Source organism: Ictidomys tridecemlineatus, chromosome 11 (assembly GCF_052094955.1).
Source record: "Ictidomys tridecemlineatus isolate mIctTri1 chromosome 11, mIctTri1.hap1, whole genome shotgun sequence".
NCBI classification, from domain to species: Eukaryota; Metazoa; Chordata; class Mammalia; order Rodentia; family Sciuridae; genus Ictidomys; species Ictidomys tridecemlineatus.
The window spans coordinates 130,187,455-130,210,764 of record NC_135487.1 but is presented as its reverse complement, the minus strand read 5'-3'; the positions used below and the strand labels follow the sequence as shown (position 1 = coordinate 130,210,764).

General features: G+C 35.7%; 1 protein-coding gene across 3 annotated transcripts in view; it reads left to right on the top strand.

The window, feature by feature from the left end:
• The window catches only part of Snx27 (sorting nexin 27), a 77,855-nt gene that overhangs the window by 41,226 nt on the left and 13,319 nt on the right, over window positions 1-23,310 (top strand). For all 3 annotated transcript variants that reach the window (XM_005331223.5, XM_005331224.5, XM_078027562.1), the window contains 5 exons: window positions 2,287-2,479; window positions 4,381-4,445; window positions 7,099-7,203; window positions 11,468-11,546; window positions 13,115-13,278. In XM_005331223.5, the coding sequence (XP_005331280.1) occupies window positions 2,287-2,479; window positions 4,381-4,445; window positions 7,099-7,203; window positions 11,468-11,546; window positions 13,115-13,278 (606 nt within the window). The remainder of the gene's footprint in view (window positions 1-2,286; window positions 2,480-4,380; window positions 4,446-7,098; window positions 7,204-11,467; window positions 11,547-13,114; window positions 13,279-23,310) is intronic.

Genomic DNA, 23,310 nt, shown 5'->3' with positions numbered 1-23,310 from the left:
TTCCAAATGGATTAGGGACTTAAATGACAAAATAAAAAATTTAAAGCTCTTAGTAGAAAATATTGGTGAGTGGCTTTTAGATCTTGGTGATAGAAAAAATTTTTTTAAGATACAACAGTTATTTATGAAAAAAGATTGATAAATTTAAACTATTTATTAAAGTAAGAGATCTTTAAAATTCAAAATTTCTTTTAAATAAACTGAAAGTGCTGGTGACAAGTTGGAGACAATATTCACAATACACATAACTGAAAAAGATTATGTCAAGAACATATAGAGTTGGACATGGTGATGTATGCCTAGTCCCCACTATTTGGAGGCTGAAGCAGAAGGATTGCTTGAGCCCAGGAGTTTGGGAGCAGCCAGGTCAACATAGCAAGACTCTGTCAAAAACAAAATGAAAAAACAAACAAACAGAAAAACAACAAATACATGGAAAAGCACAAATATCCAGTATGTAGCAGGTAAAACACATGAATTGGTATTTTACAAAAAATAAACTCATGTGGCCAATAAATGTAGGAAGACATGTTTGGCATCTTTAATAACTAAGGAAATGTAAGTTAGGACCACAAAGGTAACTTTTCACACCCCTTCATTAGCAAAGGATCTTTTTATACACTACTGAAAGGGGAAATAAATTGGTGCAACCACTCTAGCTTACAGTTTGACATTAATATCCTGAAGTAGCATATGCATATATATTTTAACCCTGCTGTTGCACTTTCAGGTGGTGTACTTAGGAATATCTCTTCTGTATGTACAGCAGGAAGCATGTATACAAATGCATATGGCAGCATTATTCACAATGAATAGCAGAGAGTCAGAAACAACCCAACTCTCATCATTCAGAGAACCGATTAAAAAGAAAGAAATATGATGTATGCATACAACAAAATGCCATGGAAGATGGAAGAAATGACGAAGATATTAACACTGTGGATGTAGACTAATGTCTAGGGATTTACTCTTAGCATTTTACATTAGTCTACATCCACAGTGTTAATATCTTCGTCATTTCTTCCATCTTCCATCTCATTCATTGTGGTACTCTGGGTTGTAAGGGCGATCTGGCTGTCTCGTTGGTTGCCAGGATTGATTTGACTGAGCTGGCTGACAGCTGTCCCCTTGTCCCCTTACCACTCCATGTGTGTCCCTCTTGAAGCTACTTTATTATCTTCAGTTAGTTGAAGAGGATGACCTTCCCTGAGAGAGAAGGGATGCTCTTTGGTCAAGACTGCATCGGTTGGTGAAATGAGTTGGACATCATTACCCTGGGTACATGTATGATTGCACAAATGGTGAACTCTACATCATATACAACCAGAGAACTGAAAAGCTGTGCTCCATTTGTGTATGATAAATCAAAATGCCTTATGCTGTCTTGTATAACTAATTAGAACAAAGAAAAAAAAAAAGACAGCTTCAGTAACTGTGCTCCCCTGCTAGAATCTCCAAACTCTCAACATGATACTCTGTTTTTATAGAATTAAAATACCTGTAAAAGCTAAAATAAAAGATAAAAATTTAAGAATTATATATAAATGCAAAAATAAAGCAACAACCATAAGAAGAAAAGCAGTCAGGCACAGTGGCATATGCCTGTGGTTCCAGTTACTCAGGTGGCTGAAGCAGGAAGATCACCTGAGCCCAGAGCCTGGGAATATAGTGAGATCCTGTCTTAAAGAAAAAATAAATAGAAAGGGGGCAGAATAAGAGGGAGGGAAAGAAAAGGAAGGGATTGATGAACATGGTTGATATGATAGCTTGGAAATCAGGGAAGCAGGAAGATAGGATTGAGGGGACAGACACTGTATGGCTTTGAAAAACTTCTAATTTTCTTAAAATACTATCCATGCTTAAAAATTGATAATTGCCTTTGAAAATGTTTAAGATTATAATGGAGGTAATTTTATCTTCAAAAATAAGATCATATCCTCCTTGAAGATAGTAGCTCTCTTTGTACATATAGCTTTTGGCATGTTTATTAAAAATAAGTCTTGTTTTAATTGTCTGGGATTGTGGCTCAGCGGTAGAGCACTTGCCTAGCAAGCATGAGGTACTGGGTTCAATCCTCAGTACCACGTAAAATAAAAGGTTATTGTATCCACCTACGCTAAAAAACAAATATTTTTTAAAAAGTCTTGTTTTAAAATGGTCTCTAACATAGTCTCTGTTAAGTGCATAGAAATACCACCTAAACAATATCCATCGAGCCTGATGTTAGATGATTCTGTGATTTAATTTATAGTAAGTAGGCTTTTCTTTGTTCTTCTCCCTCACCAGGTGTACAATGTTTACATGGCAGGGAGGCAGCTGTGTTCTAAGCGGTACCGGGAGTTTGCCATCCTACACCAGAACCTGAAGAGAGAGTTTGCCAACTTTACATTCCCTCGACTTCCAGGAAAGTGGCCATTCTCATTATCAGAACAGCAGTTAGATGCTCGACGTCGGGGGTTGGAAGAATATCTAGAAAAAGGTAAGCTAGCCTATTAAACTCTACCATCCTGAATAGACATAAGTTCTAGTATAGATAGTGCAACTCCAGTACTGCATGGCTGTTTCTTGAAGCTCAGTAGTCAAAGTGAGTCAAGTTTCTGACTATGAGAGTTGAATGATCTGAGCTTTGAAAACTGAAATGTCCAGCACAGTGATTAGTAGCTTGTTTTAAAGGCTCATTGAGCCTTTAACAACAGAAAAACAAATAATTTGTTTTTGAAGCATTGATGGTCCTTAATGGACCTTATTTATAGGATCATACTATTTGCCAGCAAACACGTAGAAATGTATGTATCAATATACTAAATTAATTTGGGAACTAAGTGAGCAGTATTAAGATGTTTTCATTTAAATGACTCTTGTTTCACTAGCATATCCTACATGAAAATGCCTTATTCCTTTTACAAGTATTCATGGGTAGATTTGCTGAAGTAATCCAAAAGTCCCCTTCTAAGCAAGCAGAATTATTGCAAGTTTTTATCTCAGAACTTCCAAGTGATACATTGGGAGTCTATGGATATGAATGTCAAAATATTTGTTTCTCTAGAAAGGCAGAGAAATGACACAGGTCTCCTCAATGAGGTAGTTCACCTTGTGGCTCCAAAACAGAAGAGGCCTTGCCTTGCTACCTTACAGAGTTACCTTACTTTCTAGCTGTGTAGTAGGTCTTGCTTTAAAATATTAGTTGAACAGAATAATGGCCATTTGTGAGTTTAGTAATTCTGTGTCCTAATGTCCTTGTGTAAGAACTAATTGACCTACTTGAATTTTTTTTAAAACTTTGGTAGGGATCCTTATCCCTGAAGAAAAATCATTTCCCCCACAGAAGGTAATGGAACTCCTCATCTGTTTTTAGCATTTCCTAACATGAACTGGCCTCTCCAACATAGCCCTAGGGAAATGAGAAAGGGTGCATTTTTTTTTTTTAATCAAATGAAGTAAAATCATCAGTGTAATTTACCATCCTCTTGAGAGTGTCAGGAAATTAACTTTCTTAGATTTAGACGATTAGCTATCTATATGCCTGCTTTCTCTCCTCCTTTCCTCCCTTGCTCTCCCACCCTTTTTTCTTCCCTCCCTCCCTTGCTCTTCCTCTCTTTTTTTAAAAATTATTGTTTTGAAGCTAACGTCATTGAGGTGAAATGATGTGCTCAGCTTAATACTCAATTAAAAGTTTATTGTTCTCTGACCTGTTCCTAGGCCAAATAGATATTTTTTCCTCTAGTGTTTCAGTTTTTTTATTTGGTTTATTCTTAATTGACCCTTCTCTTCCACTGCCTCTTTTCCCTCATGTTCTGTTGTTTTGGATATTATTAGGTCATACAAGACTGCTCAGTAGATTTACTGTACTTTAATTTTTTCTTTTTTGATATGTTTAATATTTTTAGCAAAACTTTATATTTTCTATTATTCTTTTCCCTCATGTTCTGTTGTTTTGGATATTATTAGGTCATATAAGACTGCTCAGTAGATTTACTGTATTTTAATTTTTTCTTTTTTGATATGTTTAATATTTTTAGTAAAACTTTATATTTTCTATTATTCTTCTGTTCTAGATCATAATTAGATGAATATATGTTATGCCTTAAAAGTCTCATACATCAGGGGGCTGGGGTTGTGGCTCAGTGGCAGAGCACTTGCCTCGCACATGTGAGATACTGGGTTCAATCCTCAGCACCACATAAAAATGAATAAACAAAATAAAGATATTGCATCCATCTGTAACTAAAAAAATATTTTTTTAAAAATCTCATACACCAGGGTACATGCTGCCTTCTCATTGCTTGTCACTAATGATTTGAATTTAAATCTTGCTATGTTCTTGATCTTATGTTATTGATTTTGGGGCCTTTTGCTAGATTCTGTCTTTGCTTTCTCCAGTGTGTTCAATACGAGTCATTGGTGAGAGTGACATCATGCAGGAGTTCCTGTCAGAGTCAGATGAGGTAGGTGAATACCCACTTTAATAATTGTTCTCCTCTTAGCTCCTTAGGGGGGAAAATAAGTCAAAGATATCAATTATGGGTTGGATTTCAATAAAGTCTCCAAATGACTATTTCTTTTACCTCTTTTCCATACATATCTTGCTTATCTATCCTTTAAGACCTGGTGTCAGGTCTACCTTCTCGTTGAAGCCTTCTCTAATGACTCAGGTCATCAATTTTTCATTTCATGAAGAATTTCTGCAGTCAGTACCACTCAGTTATTACCTTCTTGCTATCTCATTCTCTAATTTTTATACATATAATCAGTTTGTCACTTTATATTTTTAGCTTACAAGAGTGTGAGCTACCTGTAGGTAAGAGCTAAATCTTGATCATCTTTATATTAAAGTACCTTACCACAGCCTCAAGCATGTTGTAGGTGCCTAATAAATATTGAGTAGAAGAATGAATATGTAATACTAATATATCATTCACTAGTTATTTCATATGTATATGCCTTGTTTTTTTCCAATTAGATCTTGAATGTCTTCTAGATAAGGGCTTATAATTAAGTATAATGGTCCCCTTATCCATGGTTTTGCTTTCTACAATTTCAGTTACATGTGGTCACCCATGTTCTGAAAATATTAAATATAAAATTCCAGAAACAAACATTTCAAATGTTTTAAATTGTGTGCTATTCCCAGTAGCATGATAAAGCCTGTGCCACTGGGATCTGAATCATCTTTGTCTAGCATATGCACTCTGTATATGCCACCCGCCTATGAGCCACTTAGGAGCTGGGTAAATTATCAGATTGAGTGCCCGGATATCACAGTGCTTATATGCAAGTAATCCTTATTTTATAGGAGTGGTGATGCTAGCAACTCAGATATCTCTAAAAGGAGTCATAGAGTGCTTACTTTAAATTTGAAAGGTAAAAGTTCTTCACAATAAGAAACATTTTTTAAAAATCATATCCTGAGGTTGCTAAGGTCTAGGGTAAGAATGAATCATCTATCAAAGATATCAATTATGAAGAAGGAAAAGGAAATTTATGCTAACCTGGGCATGGTGGTACATGCTCTTAATCCCAGCAACTTGGGAGGTGGAGGCAGGAGGATCACAAGTTTCAGCCTAGCCTCAACAACTTAGGGAGACCCTGTATCAAAATTGAAAAATAAAAAGGGCTGGGGATGTGGCTCAGTGGTTATACACTCCTGGATTCAATCCCTGGTAGCAGAAAAAAAGGAAGAAGAAAGAAAATTCATGCTAGTTTTGAGGTGGCAATTCAAACTGCAAAAGGTATGACCACAGTGCATGATAAGTGAATAATGAAGAAGGAAAAGGCATTATAGGATTTAGTATTATCCTTCTGTCATCCACTGGGAGTAACGGAGACTACTGTAATTCTTGGGATGTTTTAGGCAATGAATAGTAATTTTTTAAAAAGTGGTGAATGAAGATGGACTGATTGCTAAATAGTTATTTCTCTCTAATAAAAATTACAAGGTCAGGGCTGGGATTGTGGCTCAGTGGTAGAGTGCTTGCCCTAGCATGCATGAGGCACTGGATTCGATTCTCAGCACCAAATATAAAAAAGTAAATGCAGTAAAGGTCCATCAAAATCTAATAAAAATATTTTTAAAAAAATTACAAGGTCAAACATTTGTTAAAAGAAACAGATTGTCATCAAAATCATATGAGGTGATTTTATTTTATTTTATTATTTTTTAAATTTTTGGTGCTGGGGATCAAACCCAAGGTTTCACACATATTAGGCAAGCACTCTGCCACTGAGCTACACACACCCCACCGGCCCCCGTAAGTATTTCTTTTGAAATAAAGAGAATAAGAATTGTTTACTCTTTGCTAGAAGAAAATTGGGCATTAAACTAGTTCAAAACCGAGTCCCATTTTTCCTTTTAAAAATGTCCGGATTACGGGCTGGTGTGTGGCTCAGCGGTTGAGCGTTCACTTTGCACATGAGAGGTCCTGGGTTCAATCCTCAGCACCACATAAACATAAATAAATAAAATAAAGATATTGAGTTCAACTACAACTAAAAATTTAAAAATGGGGCTGAAGCTGTAGCTCAGTGGTAAAGCGCTCACCTCACATGTGTGAGGCACTGAGTTCAATCCTCAGCACCACATAAAAATAAACAAACTATGTTCATCTATAATAAAAAACAATACATAAAAATATTTTTAAAAATTGTCTTGATTATTTCAGAGTTCAGAAAGGAAGTTAGGATAGATACCCTTTGAGCCAGACTATATTCTTAACCCTTAAGACCAGAGAATATTTGCTGGAATTACTGCTTTCAGTTATTTTCTTTCTTATTTGTGAATTCTGAATGGGTGACAGAAGTGAACCAAAAATCTCATCTGTGTTTGACCTAGACTGCTTCACACGGTTGTCTGTTTTGAAATGTGAACACATTGACTTCAATATGCTTCTTTTTTCCCTTTTCATCTTAAAGGTTAACTTCTGCTGCAGCCTGAAGTCAGTTTTACGACTTGTAAATATATTGACTTTTAAGATGTCATTTTCCCCTTTTATTGGAACTCACTTCCTCTCCATCACATGTCTATTGTTTAGCTAACATGTTACAGGGAGAGTGAGGATTTATACTGGGTCATAAATTCTTTCTCTGTGTCTTTTTCTCCAGAACTACAATGGTGTGTCTGATGTAGAGCTGAGAGTAGCATTACCAGATGGAACAACAGTTACCGTCAGAGTTAAAAAGAACAGTACTACAGACCAAGTATATCAGGTAAGTCAGACTTGAACACATTGATCTGACATTGGATAGTGTGAAACTAAGAAACATAAATTAAATGAATTAATACATATGAAGTGAATAGAGTGTCAGGCACATAATCAGTTTATTAAATTATTGTTATTAATGTAAAAGAATTTTGCCCTTCTTGAAAAAATAGTACGTAAATATCCCAAGGTATAGGAGCTAATGTCCCTCCTTTTTTTGATTTTACTACTCTTTTTACTTATATTAAAATAGAATTGTAAAAATTCTCCATATACTATACTATATTATTTATTTATTTATTTAGGTGCTGGGGATTGGATCTGTGAGTGCTTTACCACTGAGTTACATCCCTATCTTTTTAGGGTTTTTCTTTTCTTTTTTTTTTTAATTTGGAGACAAGGTCTTGCTAAGTTACTGAGGCTGGCCTTGAACTTGTGATCTTCCTACCTCAGCTTCCCCTGTCTGTGGTATTATAGGCATGTGCCACTGGACTTGGCATCCATATACTCTTTTTAAAAATCCTCCTTCCTTCCTTTTTTTGCAGTCCTATGGTTTGACCCCAAGGCTTGTGTATACTAGGCAAGTGCTCTACCACTGAGCTACATTCCCAGTCCTCACCACTTATGTTGAATAATTATCAAGATTTTGCCACATTTTTACCATATATCTTTTTTTCTTCACATTTAAGGGTTCCTAGCAAAATCCATATTATTAGACCTATGTGTACTTCAGTATACATCTAAAAAATATGAACATTCTTCACAACATTATCAGACCTAAAAAATTAGCACCATTTTCTTTCCAAAGTCAGATTTTTCCATTTATCTGAAGTGAATATTTACAGTTCATTTGTTAAAAATCTGGATCTAAACAAGGTTCTTATATCACATTTGACATACATGTTTGTTTGGTTTTCTTTTTATGTTGTTTTTTGGTTTTCTAATATAGAGCAGTCCCCTTGGCCTCCCCAACCTTTTTCACACCATTATTTTATTGCAGAAATTGGATCAGTGTACTGTGGAATGTCCCACATTCTGAATTTATCTGTTTGTTTTCTAGTAGTGTCATTTAATATGTCCTTCTTTCTTTCTATATTTTCTATAAATGAGTTTTGTTCTAGTGGCTTGATTAGTTTCAGGTTCTGTATTTTTGATACAAATACCATAATTAGTGTAATATATTATCATTACTTCTCAACAGACAGTACACAATATGTGGTTATCCCACTTTTAGTAGTAACAAGAATAATCAGTAGGTTTAGTGGTAATCTGATTTTTCCATTGTAAAATTGCCCATTGTTCTTTTATCAGATGAGTGAGTCCAGAATTATTGCCTTAACCAGTGATTTCATAAAGGTTACATAGTTCTGGTTTTCTAATTATCTCATTTCTTTATATAGCCAAAGTTCTTTTTTTTGTTTGGTTTTTGGTTTTTGGTACCAGGGATTGAACTCAGGGGCATTCCACTACTGAGCCATATTCCTAGCCCTATTTTGTATTTTATTTAGAGGCAGGTCTCACTGAGTTGCTTAGTATCCTTGATTTTGCTAAGGCTGGCTTTGAACTCACGATCCTCCTGTCTCAGCTTCTGGAGCCCCTGGGATTGCAGGTGTGCACCACTGCTCTAGGTCACTAAAGTTCTTTTGTACATATCTTTTCATTAGCAACTAAGATTGTTTAGTTATCTTAAATGCAGTTTGTGGGAAAGGATAAATATTTAATTCTTTTCTTTTATTGACAATTTTCAGTGTAAAGAATTGGGACCCTACTTGATTCCAATGATGTCCAATGAGATGATTGTTACATTTTATTTAATTATTTTATTATTATGATTATTTTATTTGTTCTAATTAGTTATACATGACAGTAGAATGCACTTTGATGGATACATCAATGTACATAGGGTAGTAATGTCTCATTCTTTCTACTATGCTTCCTTCTCTATACCCCCTCCCCTCTCTTTATTCCCCTCTACTTAATCTAAAGTAACTGTATTCTTCCCTAGCTTCCTCTTTATTGTGAATTAGCATCCACATTGCATTTAATTTTTTAAAAATATTTTTAGTTATAGGTAGACACAACACAATACCTTTATGTTATTTTTATATGGTGCTGAGTATCAAACCCAGTGCCTCATATGTGCCAGGCCAGCACTCTATCACTGAGCCACAGCCTAGCCCCCCATTTTATTTTTTAAATTAGCTGTGATTTAATCATGTATTATTTCTTTGATGCTCCTCTGGGTTTTTGGTTTTTTTTTTTGGTACCAGGGATTGAATTCAGGGGTGCTTAACTACTGAGTCACATCCCCAGTCCTTTTTTGTATTTTATTTAGAGACAGGGTCTCACTAAATTGCTGAGATCCTTGCTAGTGAATATAACTTTGAACTTTGGATATTCCTGCCTCAGTCTCCCAAGCTGCTGGGATTACAGGCTCAGGCACCGTGCCTGGCAAACGAGTTCATTTTTGGCCAGTGGATGTTCCTTCATACCTGCAACTGTTTATTCTTGATGCAATCCATTAATTTATGATGTCATTCTTTCTTTTTTGGTATAACAAGATATTCTGTGCTCATCTTCGTACATTTCTTACCCTAGATCTATAACAAGTCATTTCTCTAAGGAATCTTGGTTCTTTTTAGTGAGAAATGGTATTTAAAGATCATGTGCTAGATATAATCCTTGCTTGTAGGCCTTTTGTATGCCTTTAGACCTAACTATCAGGATTTTCAGTGAGACAAGCAGGCTTCTGGGTATCTGTGCTTATTTCTCCTTTATAGCAAACAAAAATATATTTTTCTCATACATTTATTCATCTATTGTATATCATGACAAAGGACAAATGTAGAATATATAAAAATAAAAATAGGCAATTTTGAAAATTATACAATGATGAAGTAATTGCCAAGAAAATGCTTCTTTGTTTTGTTTCTTTGCTTTTCTCAATTTTTTAAGCCTAGGTTTTTTATATATTTTTTTTTCTTAATTTGATATATTAGTTATGCATGACAGTAGAATGCATTATGATACATCATACATAAATGGAGTATAACTACTCATTTGTCTGGTTGTACATGATGTAGAGTTACACAGGTCATGTAATCATGTATGCACATAGGCTAATTATGTCTGATTCATTCTATTATCATTTCTACCCCCATGCCCCCTCCTCTCCCTTCACTCCCCTCTGTTTAGCCCAAATTACCTCTGTCCCACCCCCCCAACCCCCATTGTGGATTAGTGTCCACATATCACAAAATATTTAGGCCTAGGTTTGTTTGTTTTTTTTAAATACTTTTTCTCCTGTGCTAGTACTAGAAGATATTTTCTAAACCTTGAGTGCATTTCGGTTTCTATTCAGTTCAGTACAAAATGGTATTTTAATTCCCAGTTCCCATAACACATCAGTGATGAACTTAGGCTTGATATTCGAACAGATAGGAGAAGAAGGGATATAATTATGTTTGCTTTACTGGGTACTAATAGTCAGCAGTTTTATCTTGTTAAGTTAATACCTTATTTATATCAAGATTGATCTTAAAAAGGGATTTTGTTACTATTTAGTTTTTGCTTTGTTGTTTGTATGTAATTTCAATTTTCACTTATTGCACATGGGATCTTTCGATTTATTTTTTGTCATGTTAAGACCTTAGTTCCTGGAGAGAAGGACTGATCTTTGTTTAATATGCCTCTTGTCACAACATTTTTTATTTTTATATACTTAGTACATTTCTTATAAGATATTTAAGAAGATCTTTGTGTAATGTTTCATAGGAAAACTGATATTAAAAAAACCTGTTACTAGCTTGTATTGGAAAGGAGAAACTCAGATCACAAGGGGTTAAATAAAGGAATTTTTTTTCCTTGTTATATCTGTATACATGTGTGCATGTACACTTATAGAGGATAGCTCTGCCTGGGCATGGTGGTACAGGCATACACTATACTCCCAGCAATTCAGGAGGCTGAGGCAGGAAGATCACAAGTTCAAGACCAGCCTCAGCAACTTAGTGAGATTCTCAGCAACTTAATGAGATTCTCAGCAACTTAATGGGATGCTATTTCTAAATAAATAAATGAATAAATAAATAAATGGAGGGGAGGCTAGGGATATAGCTTAGTGTAAAATAAGTACAAAATAAAAAGATAACTCTGAACCAGATAGTTTTTATGAAACCAAAATGGGCTGCCCTCTCCCCACTCCCCTGTTCACATGCTTGCATTGTCTAATTTAGTTTTCCTGAAACCATTCTCTTCTGCTTAAACTTCAGGCTATTGCAGCAAAGGTTGGCATGGACAGTACAACAGTGAATTACTTTGCCTTATTTGAAGTGATCAATCATTCCTTTGGTAAGTGCTAGTGGCTAATATTGTTTTATTTGGGTATTTTTGTCTAATACCATTGGATAGAAAATAGCTTGAAGATAAGCGAGATCCCACTCATCAGAACTATCTACAATAACCAGTAGATAGTTAGTTCTGGTCATAAAGATGCATGATTGCTGTTGATTCTTCTGCCTCTGTTATCAGTACAAAAAGGTTTTTACACTTTCATGAGGTTCTTCTAAATCAGAGGTTCAAAATTCATATATTCTACTGAAATAGCCTTAAAAAGGGGAAGTTCTCTTTAACCACATGTGGTTTCAATATACTTTATGCTTTTTGTAAAGATTTTTAAGAATAGTTTTTTGTTTTTAGAAGTTAGAGATTCATTGATTAAAAGCCTTTGTTTTAATGCTTATGTTTAAGTTTCTGTGTGAATAAATTTCCTCTTACTAGAAAGTTATATTGCATAATGGCAGGAATTTTTTATTTTATAAAAGTTAGGATGGTGGTCACATGGATTGCATCGAGACTACACAGAAGAGGGTGTCTGAGGACTTGCTCTGAAAGACATGGATTTTTTTACACTTCATGGATCTTTTCCACATCCTACACAGGGTTAAGATTAGAAATATCAGGCCTTCCTCATCCCAGGAGAAGGGGTGGTAAATTTGGGGAGCCTTGCCATCCCTGGTCAAGGTAGAGCAACTTTGGTTCCTCCAAAGCAGTCGTGTCCCTGTTATTACTTGTCTTCCCAACTCTCAACAGCCTAACTAGGAAGTTGTAAATTATGTTACAAAAGAATACTAGGATATCTAGGATGCTAGAGTACTAAAATACTTGGATTCTAATCTTATCCCTTTGTTAGCTTGAGGTTTCACTTTGTATAAAATGAGAAATATTAAATCTGTCTTTCACAATGTTTTAAAGCCAAATAGACATCAAGAATATGTCTATTTGGCTTTAAAACATCTATTTATTTATTTGTTTGTTTGTTTATTTATATGTGGTACTGAAGATTGAACCCAGGGCCAAGCAACTGCTCTACCACTGAGCAACAACCCCAGCCCCAATTGGTGGTGTTTTATCCTGCTGTGCACTGTTAGGGAGAAGAAATATTATTCAGAACACACTTTTTTTCTGTGATGGAAGCCTTAGGGTTTCAGGGAGGGGTGGGATGGGAAGAGCTTTTCAGGTCTTAATAAAAAGTTCGTTGAGAATGGCCACAGGAGAGTTTGTGAGTGCCCGTAGTTGGGTAAGAGGAGAGGCTTGCTCTGAAGATGTTCAGATAATGGATCAGGTATTTTAACTCAATTTGGAGTTTATGCTGTCCACAGGGGTCATCATGTTAACTGAAGGAGCCTCCATTCAAGTGATAAATTTCAGTCAGTTTGAGGCTGGATTGGTCATAGTTACAGTGAGCAGGGATATGTTTAGCTAAATACATGGTTATTTTGTGTTCCCATGGCAGAGCTCCTTGGTGAAATTGAGCTGATGCTTTAGTCAATGATAACATACCATTCTTGATCTGCCTGTCATAGTTCATACTAGGAAAATTCCTTACATCAGCTTTCTTTGTTTTGTCTTTTCTTCAGTACGTAAGCTGGCTCCTAATGAGTTTCCTCATAAACTCTATGTCCAAAATTATACATCCGCTGTGCCAGGCACCTGCCTGACTATTCGAAAGTGGCTTTTTACAACAGAAGAAGAAATCCTCTTAAATGACAATGACCTTGCTGTTACCTATTTCTTTCATCAGGTGGGTGAATTGATCTTCCTGAAAATCCTGGTTTCTTTTTCTGTTTGTTATAGTTGGTAATTTGCCAATTCATTGTGAATCCTTGGGTAAGCCACTTTGTTCCTGGGTCTGAGTTATATTTATAAAATTTCTATCCTATTTTACAAAAGATGTCATAAATTTTAGAGGTAAAATAATTTTTAAACAACAGAAAATGAGCATTATGGCTAGGTGTCTGTTCAGAATTCTTTTTTTTTTTTTTAAGATAGGAGAGAGAGAATTTTTAAATATTTATTTTTCAGTTTTCGGTGGACACAACATCTTTATTTTATTTTTATGTGGTGCTGAGGATCGAACCCAGTGCCCTGTGCATGCTAGGCGAGCGTGTTACACATCCCCAGCTCTGTTCAGAATTTTTTTCATCAATATTATATATACTATGTGGGAAAAATAAACTACCTGTTTTCCCTCTTCTCTCATCTCATAGTCAGTATAGGAATAGGGATTGCTTCCCTCTAGCAAGCAAGCAATTCTACAGTGGATACCAGCTGGGCATTGTTAAATTTAACTCAGTTCTAAGGCTGTCTACCTGGAGATAATATCAGGATCCCAAAGGTCGTGGCCTCAGTCCCAGGTCTGCCTTCACTTTTGACCCAGTTACAAATCTTGGCCTGTGAACCAACTATAAGTAGGTGGTCATCCACCTTCTCAGGTTTGATTAATTTGCTAGAGCAGCTCACAGAACTCAGGGAAACATTTTACTTAACATTTACTGGCTTATTATAAAGAAATTTTAAAGGCTACAAGTAAGCATGAAATGAGAGACATATAGAGACATACAGGGCAAGATCTGGAAAGGTCTGGAAAGGTGTGGAGTGCAGAAGCTTCCATCTTCCTGAGTTGGAGTGTACCCCCTCCTGGCACATGGATATATTCTGTTTACCTCCCTATGAATCTCCATGTATTCCGTAGTCCAGAAGCTCCCAGAACCCTCTCCTTTGGGCTTTTGTGGTAACTTTTATTGCATGGGCATGATTGAAGTATAAACAACCATGTCAAAATGGAATTGTACAAAAATACTATAATCTAATGCTAATAGACCGAGAGGGAATACCCGGCAAGGCTTGTTTGTTCAGATTCTTCTTGGCCTCTCTGTGCAGCATTCCTTCCTGATGGACTCCATCTGAAATGGGGATCTTATTATCAGAGAATTTTTTTTTTTTTTAATTTTTAAATTTTGGGACAGGGTCTCACTAAGTCGCTGAGGCTGGCCTTGAACTTGGAATCCTCTTTCTTCACCCTCCTAAGCTGGTAGGATGATAGGATTGTAGGTATGTATCACTGCTCCTGGCTTGAGAATTTCCTTATGGCCAACTTTGACACAGAAAAACCAAGGAATTATATTACTTCTACTCAATTTTTCAGATCATGCAGTATATCTTAATTTTCTACTATCAAAGATGAGACATTTGTTTTCTTCCTCCCCCATTTCCATTCTTATTACATACCCATATGACTAGAAGATAAATCTGAGAAAGTTCTGGTAAAAAAAGAACAAGAAAACAAATTAAAAATATGAGAGATAAGATATTGAAACAATGGGTCAGAACAAGAAGTCCCTTATCAGAATATTAAGAGTTCCAAAAGGAGAGACAAAAAAATAAAAATTAGATATTATCAATATAACAATTCAAAAAACCAGATCAGAAAAGACACAAATTTCCCATACAGGACTCAACATAATAAATGAAAATAAATCCACAGCAAGCCTTGTTTTTGTGAAATTTAAGACTGATGGATTTTGGATTTTTTTTAATTAAATTTTATTTTTTTTTGGTACCAGGGATTGAACCCAGGGGCACTTGGCCACTGAGCCACATCCCCAGCCCTATTTTTGTATTTAACTTAAGACAGGGTCTCACTGAGTTGCTTAGCACCTTGCCATTTGCTGAGGCTGGCTTTGAACTCGAGATCCTCCTGTCTCAGCCTCCTGAGCTGCTGGGATTACAGGCCTGTGCCACTGTGCCCAGCAAGACTGATGGAGACAAAAAAAAAAGTTATATAGGCTTCTGAAAAGAAAAGAAAAAGTCACATAATGACCAGGGTACAGTAGTCAGTGGCAGAGTGCTTGTCTATGCAAAACCCAAGATTCAGTCCCTAGGACTGAAAAGAAAAAAAGCCACACAAAATAGTATAGTAATAAGAACATCCTCACCTCCAGCCCGCTGCCGGCTCTCAGTACTGGACTTCACACATGCTCTGCATGCACTCACTCTACCACCAATTAATTACAAGAACACAGAAAATTAAGCAAATGAAGAAGGAGGATAAAATTAGCTGAGGAAAAGCAAAATATTATAAAAGAGATGAAAACTAAAAATAGTATCTATTATTAACTTTGCTATAAATTTCATAATTATTAGAGCAATAATCATATAAACACTGAATATTATCTAACAGATATTATAATTTGACTCTACTATGGGAATGAGAAAGATGAAAAGGATACAGGTATGTGGTGGGAATAAAAGAGGAAAAAGCTAGTGTGAAAAATTAAGAGATGCTGCATACACAGATAGTCTATATTTTGGATTTTCTGTTGATTTCTGCTTTTATTTTTGACTCAACATCCCCTATTTTTTTTTCCAAGTGAACTGAACATAACCTCAAGATTATATTATATCCCTAATAAAACAAAAGATGAAACTTAGAATCACTTAGCTCTTTCTCTTATCTCTTCTTCATGCAAAATATGTGTTATCTCTTAAAAGTCAGAATTTTCTTAGGTCTGCACTTGGGTCCAGTACACTGAAATCTCTGCATGATCTTCTTTGTAGTTGTAGTCTTTTTCTGGAAAATTGGCAGAGTGTACCCACCATAGGACCTCTATTTCCTGTCATAATGCTACTTTCCTTGGGCATAACAAAGAATCTGTGCTTTTTTTTTTTTTTTTTTTTTTAAGGTACTGGGAATTGAACCCAGGGACAATTTATTTTGAGATAGGGCCTTGCTAAGTTGCCCAAGATGGACTCCAACTTTCAATTCTGCCTCAGCCTTTCAAGTCTCTGAGATTAGTGTCATGGGCTATCACACCCAGATCTTTGCCCTTCTTATACTAGGTCAAGAAAAAAATTTTTTTTTTTTTTTTTTTTTTTTTGTACCAGGGATTGAACCCAGGGGCACTTAACCATTGAGCCACCTCCCTAGCCCTTTTTAAAAATAATTTTTAATTTTGGGTCAGGGTCTTGTTAAGTTGCTGAGTGCCTCATTAAATTGCTGAGGCTGGCCTTGAACTTTCAATCCTCCTGCCTCAGCATCCTGAGCCACTGGGATTACAGGCATGTGCCACTGCACCCATCCTAGATCAGTTTTTGAGGTTGGTGCTTGACACACTTCTGAAAGGAAGTCTAGAGGGGTTTTAGGAATATCACCATGTTTGTAGGAGCACTCTTAGCACCAAAAGCTCCCCATTTTGGTTATTATTTATTTGTGTGATACTATGATACTATTGTGTGATAATATTTCATAAAGCTAAGCCTTCTGTATTAATCAGCTTCATGTTACTATAACAGAATACCTGAGGTGATTAATTTAAAGAGAAGAGATTCATTTTGGATTACAATTCTGGAGGTTTCAGTCCAAGATTGGATAGCCTCATTGCTTCTGGCAAGGGCAGCATCTCATAGCAGGGGTGCATGATGGAGCAAATTGCTTGTCATGAACCATGAAGCATTTAGAGAAAGGAAGAGAGTGCGGTCCTAAAGTACCATTTGAGAGCAAGTCCTCAATGACCTGTGCCCCATCTCCCAGAGGTTCCTCCTCCTCATAGTGCCACCCAGGGGACCAAGCCTTTAGCACAGGCCTTTGGGGAACATTCAACATCCATCTACATATAGCACCCTCCTCTTTTACAACACTGAGTAGTCTTGCGCCTTTTACTTGTGATTTACCAAATGATTTTTATCCCATTTTGTAATACCTTATAAGATACCCTGTAACGATTCCAGTTGGAATTTTGTTAAATTTATAGTTTCCTAAAATAATTACTGTTTTTATTAAATGCAGTACTCCCAACTAAATACATAAGATTTCTATTTTATTCAACTCCTCTTTCCTCAAATAAAGTTCTATAGTTTTGTTTCACATGTGATTTAAACTAATTCTCCAACTTTTTACATTTTTTTTGCTATTATGAGTGGAATTTTTTTCATTGTTGGAGTGAAAAAGTCATTAGCTTGGAGTCAGAATATTTGTTTCAATATAAGCTTTACATTGAGTAAATCCCTAGCAGAGCCTTGATGAAGTCTGTTTTCTGGTGTATTAGAGAGGAATAATAGTGTTTCACAGCTGTTTTTATTAAATGAGTATTAGAATTTAGATGAGGCCGAGCATATGAAATTGCTTTTTGAATTATAAACCTGTAAGACAAAAGTAATTTAGGGATATAAAAAAGCTATTGCTGTTGTAGCAGTATCTCATACCAGCAGCTTTTTTAAACTCTTCTTATTGCCCCAAATTATTTCACAGCTTTATTGAAGTATTTGATATACAGTAGGCTATGCATATTTAAGATATACAGTTTGATTTTATTTAACTTTATTAAATATATATGTAAATATATGTTATTTATTTATTTATTTGCTTATGTCTGTGTGTGCTCATAGTGCTGGAGTTCACACCTGTGGCCTTGCACATGCTAGACAAGTATTCTACCACTGAGCCACATTCCAAGTTCCTCTTAACCATTTTTAAGCATGTAGTTCAGTGGTGTTAAGTATATTAATATTGTTGTACAATAGATCTCCAGAACCTTTTCATCTTGCAAAAGTAACACTATCTGCCCATTAGATAACAATTTCTCATTTCCTTCTCTCTGCCACCCTTGATAACTACCTTTCTTCTATCAATGAATTAGACTACCTTAGATACCTCACTCATGTAAGTGGAATGAGAGTTTTTGTCTTTTTTGGGGACTGGGTTATTTCACTTAGCAAAAGGTACTTAAGGTACATATATGACAGATTTTCTTTCCTTTTTAAGGCTCACTGATAATATATGGTATGCATACACTGCATTTTATTTTTTCATTCATTTGTAGATGGACATGCAATTTACTTCCACACCTCTTGGTAGGTGTGGATAATGCTGTTTGAACATGAGGTTCAGATATATCCCTTTGAGATACCTTTTTTAAAATACCTAGAAGTGGGGCTGGAGTTGTAGCTCAGTGGTAGAGTGCTCGCCTAGCACATGTGGGGCCCTGGGTTCAATCCTCAGCACCACGTAATAAATAAATAAATAAATTGAAGGTATTTTATCCAACTACAACTGAAAAAAATAAAATACTAGAAGTGGCTTTACTGAATTATGTAGTGATTCTATTTTTAATTTTTGAGGAATTACTATACTGTTTTCCATAGTGATTGCATCATTTCATATTCCTGCTGACATTGTACAGGGCTCAAATGATATTTTGATTGTGTCTTTTAGAAAGTAATATTCATTTTCCCTTAATTAGTTTTAGTTATTTTTGTATTATATTTTGGGTGGGGGGGTACCAGCAATTGAACTCCGGGACACTCAACCACTGAGCCACAACCCCAGCCCTGCCTTATTTTATTTTATTTTTTTTTTACCAACAGGGTCTCACTGAGTTGCTTAGTGCCTCGCTTTTGCTGAGGCTGGCTTTGAACTCCAGGTCTTCCTGCCTCAGCCTCCTGAGCTGCTGGTTACAGGCATGTACCACTGTGCCTGGCCTTTGTGTTATTATTTTGATGATAGGAATATCTCATGTGTTTCTAAAGTGTTATAGATTCTAAGATACACCAATATTTTATGTATTGCTAAGAAAGAAAAAAGCTGCCAATTAAATTGACACATCATTGATTGTAAGATATGGCCCAATTTCAGATGTTAGAATGTGAAATAATGTGTACCTTAAAATTGATGAAACATTAGATATCGAATACCTAATGAGGATAATGAGCCTTCTTTAAAAAGTTTAATAAGGAAGAAATTCTTGGGAGTTTATATTTAAATTCTAGGTAAACCTGGTAGATCATACACACACTTAAGCTGTTCCTTCCTGAAATTTACTAAAAGAACAGTAATGGGATTGTCAAAGGTCATAAATCTGCAAGGACAAAGAGAACAGGAGAGGACACCATAGCAGATGATAACTGTCTACAATTTGTAGGAAATATTTGAATGACTCTAGAGAAGTTTTGGTGTTTGGTGTTGGTTATAGGGGTTTCAGAACTGGTTACTGTTTGTAAGTGTTTGACAAGAACTGGATATTGTTTGTAAATAGAAAGTTATGAACAAAAACATGAAGCAGTTTAATGTCAGAGAAAACAAAACAAATACACACACACAAGAAAGGAAGGCAGAGTACAGCAGTGCCTTAGTTTGAGTGCTGTTCACACGCTCACAGTAATGTAGAGAATTGATTAAATTTTTATTGACAGGTTGAGGGAAGAGGAAGAGAGAGTATTTGGGTGTTATATGAGAGCTAGAGCTCAATGTGTATGACACAGCAAATCAACAGTGTCTAAAATCAGTAAGACAGAAATTATTAGTGTAAGCATGACATTTAGAATTATTGAAGGATGATCATAAAAACTGCTTAAGGTGCTTAAAAGTAGCTGCCATTATGGAATGAAGCTCTGGATCAGGAGACTGCTCTTTTTATTAGGAGCCTTTTAGTAATAGTTTTAAATTATGTGTATTAAAAAAATTTTTTTTAGATGTTGATGAACATTTATTTTATTCATTATGTGGTCCTAAGAATCGAACCCAGGGTCTCACACATGCTAGGCAAGAGCTTTACCACTGAGCCACAACTCCAGCCCCAAATTATGTGCATCTTTTACTTAAATAATTTTTTTTTAATTAAGAAGAAAGGAGTCTAGTGTGGTGCTATTTATATTTTCCACTCAGGGATAGTCCAGCAATATAATCTTGATTCGAAATGAAAAAGGAGAGAACATTTTACTGCCTCGTGTGAAATAGAGCTCATTCAGTGTAGCTAAATGGAATTGATAATTGCTCTGACCCACCTCTGCCCTGGGGAAATATTTATCAAATAAGTACTACTATGAGACAGACACCACTCTAGGTATTGGGATCTGAATAAAATAGAAACAAGTATTTTTATTTGGTCATCAGAAAAAGTTGGAAAGCCTTTTCCCTTAGCTAAATAACACTTTAAGTTATAGTCTACCTATGGTATTCTCAGGGATTGGTTTCAGGACTCACTTTTCACCCCCATGGATTCCAAAATCTGAGATGCTCAAGTCCCTTCTGAAAAATGGCATAGTATGTTCATGTAGCCTACCACGTCCTTCTGCAAGCTTTAAATCATCTCTAGATGAGAACTAATACAATTTAAGTGCTAAGATAATAGTTGTTATACTGTATTGTTTAGAGAATAATGCCAAGAAAACTCACCTATACATGTTCAGTACAGGCACGATTTTTGGGAATATTTTCTATCTGTGATTGGTTGAATCTGCATATGCTAAGCCCAAAAACATGGAGGGAAACTGGATAAACCAGCATTTTTTTATTTGCCCTCTTTACTTCTGCCCCAGCTTTTATTTAAATTTGGCCAGGAACAGCATAACCTTGTGATGATAAATAGCAAATGTTCAGGTTCTTTAGGACATTGCGTAGCATTTCTTATTCAGCATCCCCTCTGTACTTATGATCTTCTGTGCTCAAGGGAGCCCACTTGTATGGCCAAGTTTAGGGAGTCTGGCATAATCTTTCTACTAAACAGTTCCTGGCAGGATGTTCATATCCTTGTGTGGTTCTTAGAGCAAAAAGATACTAATATTGATTATATACTTTTAAACATTCTTAACATCTATTATTTCATTGTATTGTCTTTGAAGAAATGAGCATTATTCATGTTTTACAGATTGAGGGTTTAAATGACTTTCCCAAGTACATATTGGTAGTTGACAGAGGTAAAGGTTGAACTAGTGTCTTGATTTGGTCCTGAACTCATTTTACTGTCCAACTCTTTTCCCTTAAGACTATGGGAAATAATTCCTACCTTAAGTACCACAGCATCTTTGATCTCACTTTGATTCTCTCCTCAGCTTAATTCATTTGGCACTCAGACAAAAATCTGTCTTTCTTAAAAAAAAAAAAAAAATCCACAAATTTTTGCCAGGTGTGGTGACACATGTTTATAATCCCAGTTACTTATTACATGGAAATGGAGGGAGACCCTCATTGTTATACAAAATTACAAATAAGAGGATGTGAGGGGAAAGGGGAAAAAAAAGAGAAATGAATTACAGTAGATGGGGTAGAGAGAAGATGGGAGGGGAGGGGGGATAGGAAGGGGATAGGAAAGGCAGCAGAATACAACAGACACTAGTATGGAAGTATTATAAACATGGATGTATAACCAATGTGATCCTACAATCTGTACACGTGGTAAAAATAAGAATTCATACTTGAATCAAATGTATGAAATATGATATGTCAAGATCATTGTAATGTTTTGAGCAACCAATAAAAAAATCCTTTTTTTCTTTTTTTCATAAAGCTCTTTACTTAAACCTATTTCCTTAAATGAAATTCCTGTGTATGCTTTTTGGGATCTTTAAATAATCTATTGCTTAGCCAATCCTTAAAAAACAAATGCCAAATGACTTCTTTGATATAAGGGGAGTAACTAAGGACAGAGTTGGGACGAAGAGCAGGAGAAGAAGATTAACATTAAATAGGGATGAGAGGTGGGAGGGAAAGGGAGAGAGAAGGGAAATTGTAGGGAAAGGGAAGGTGATCCTCAGGGTTATACAAAATTACATACAAGAGGAAGTGAGGGGTAAGGGAAGAATAATACAAGTGGAATAAATGTTTTACAGTAGAGGTGGTTGAGAGAGAAGAGGGGAGGGGAGGGGAGGGAAGGGGGGATAGTAGAGGATAGGATAGAGAGCAGAATTCATCAGACACTAGAATGGCAATGTGTAAATCAATGGAAATGTAACTGATGTAACTGATGTGATTCAGCAATCTGTATACGAGGTAAAAATGGAAGTTCACAGGGCTGGGGATGTGGCTCAAGCGGTAGCGCGCTTGCCTGGCATGCGTGCAGGCCGGGTTCGATCCTCAGCACCACATTACCAACAAAGATGTTGTGTCCGCCAATAACTAAAAAATAAATATTAAAAACTCTCTCCCTCTCACTCTCTTTAAAAAAAAAATGGGAGTTCATAACCCTTTTGAATCAAATTGTGAAATATGATATATCAAGAAAGATGTAATGTTTTGAACGACCAACAATAAAAAAAATTTAAAAAAAAAATCTATTGCTAAGCTATCTATCCAGCATTATCTTTCATTTTTCCCTTCACATGTGTCCTTTGTTGAAATCAGGCATATCTCTTTTCTAAGTGTTTTTTAAGCTCAAACCCATTCCTGCTTCCTGACTTCACTGTGTACTTTCTCTTATTCAGCCTGTCCTTTGGAGGTCTATCCAAGGCCTTTCTTGTAACTATGATTAGCTTTAAGTGTTTCTATTTTGACTGCACATTTCTCTTATAGTCTGTACTGTATATTTTTTCTATATCATTATTACTTTTAATGTGGTATTATTTCAGTGCTAATTGTTTTCACATGGATAAATTTGCCAGAATTTAGGTCTCTTGACAAGAGAAATCAAATCCCTTACATGCCTAGAACAATCCTTGAACACACATGCCAGGTACTCTTTATTTATTTATTTACTTATTTATTTATCTAAATCAGTTATACATGACAGCAGAATACTCTTTATACACAAATGGAGTACAATTTTTGACTTATCTGATTGTACCCCAAATAGGATCTCACCATTTGTGCGATCATACATGTATCTTGGTCTCACTCCACTATCTTTCCTACTCCCATGCTCCTCCCCCACCAGATACTCTTTAAATACTAGTTATTCCAATAAATATACCCATGTAGCAGTTCACTGTGATGGTAATGATGATCCAAATGGATACAGGTTTTTCTGAGATTGCATCTATCTCTTTACTTTGATCAAAAATGTAC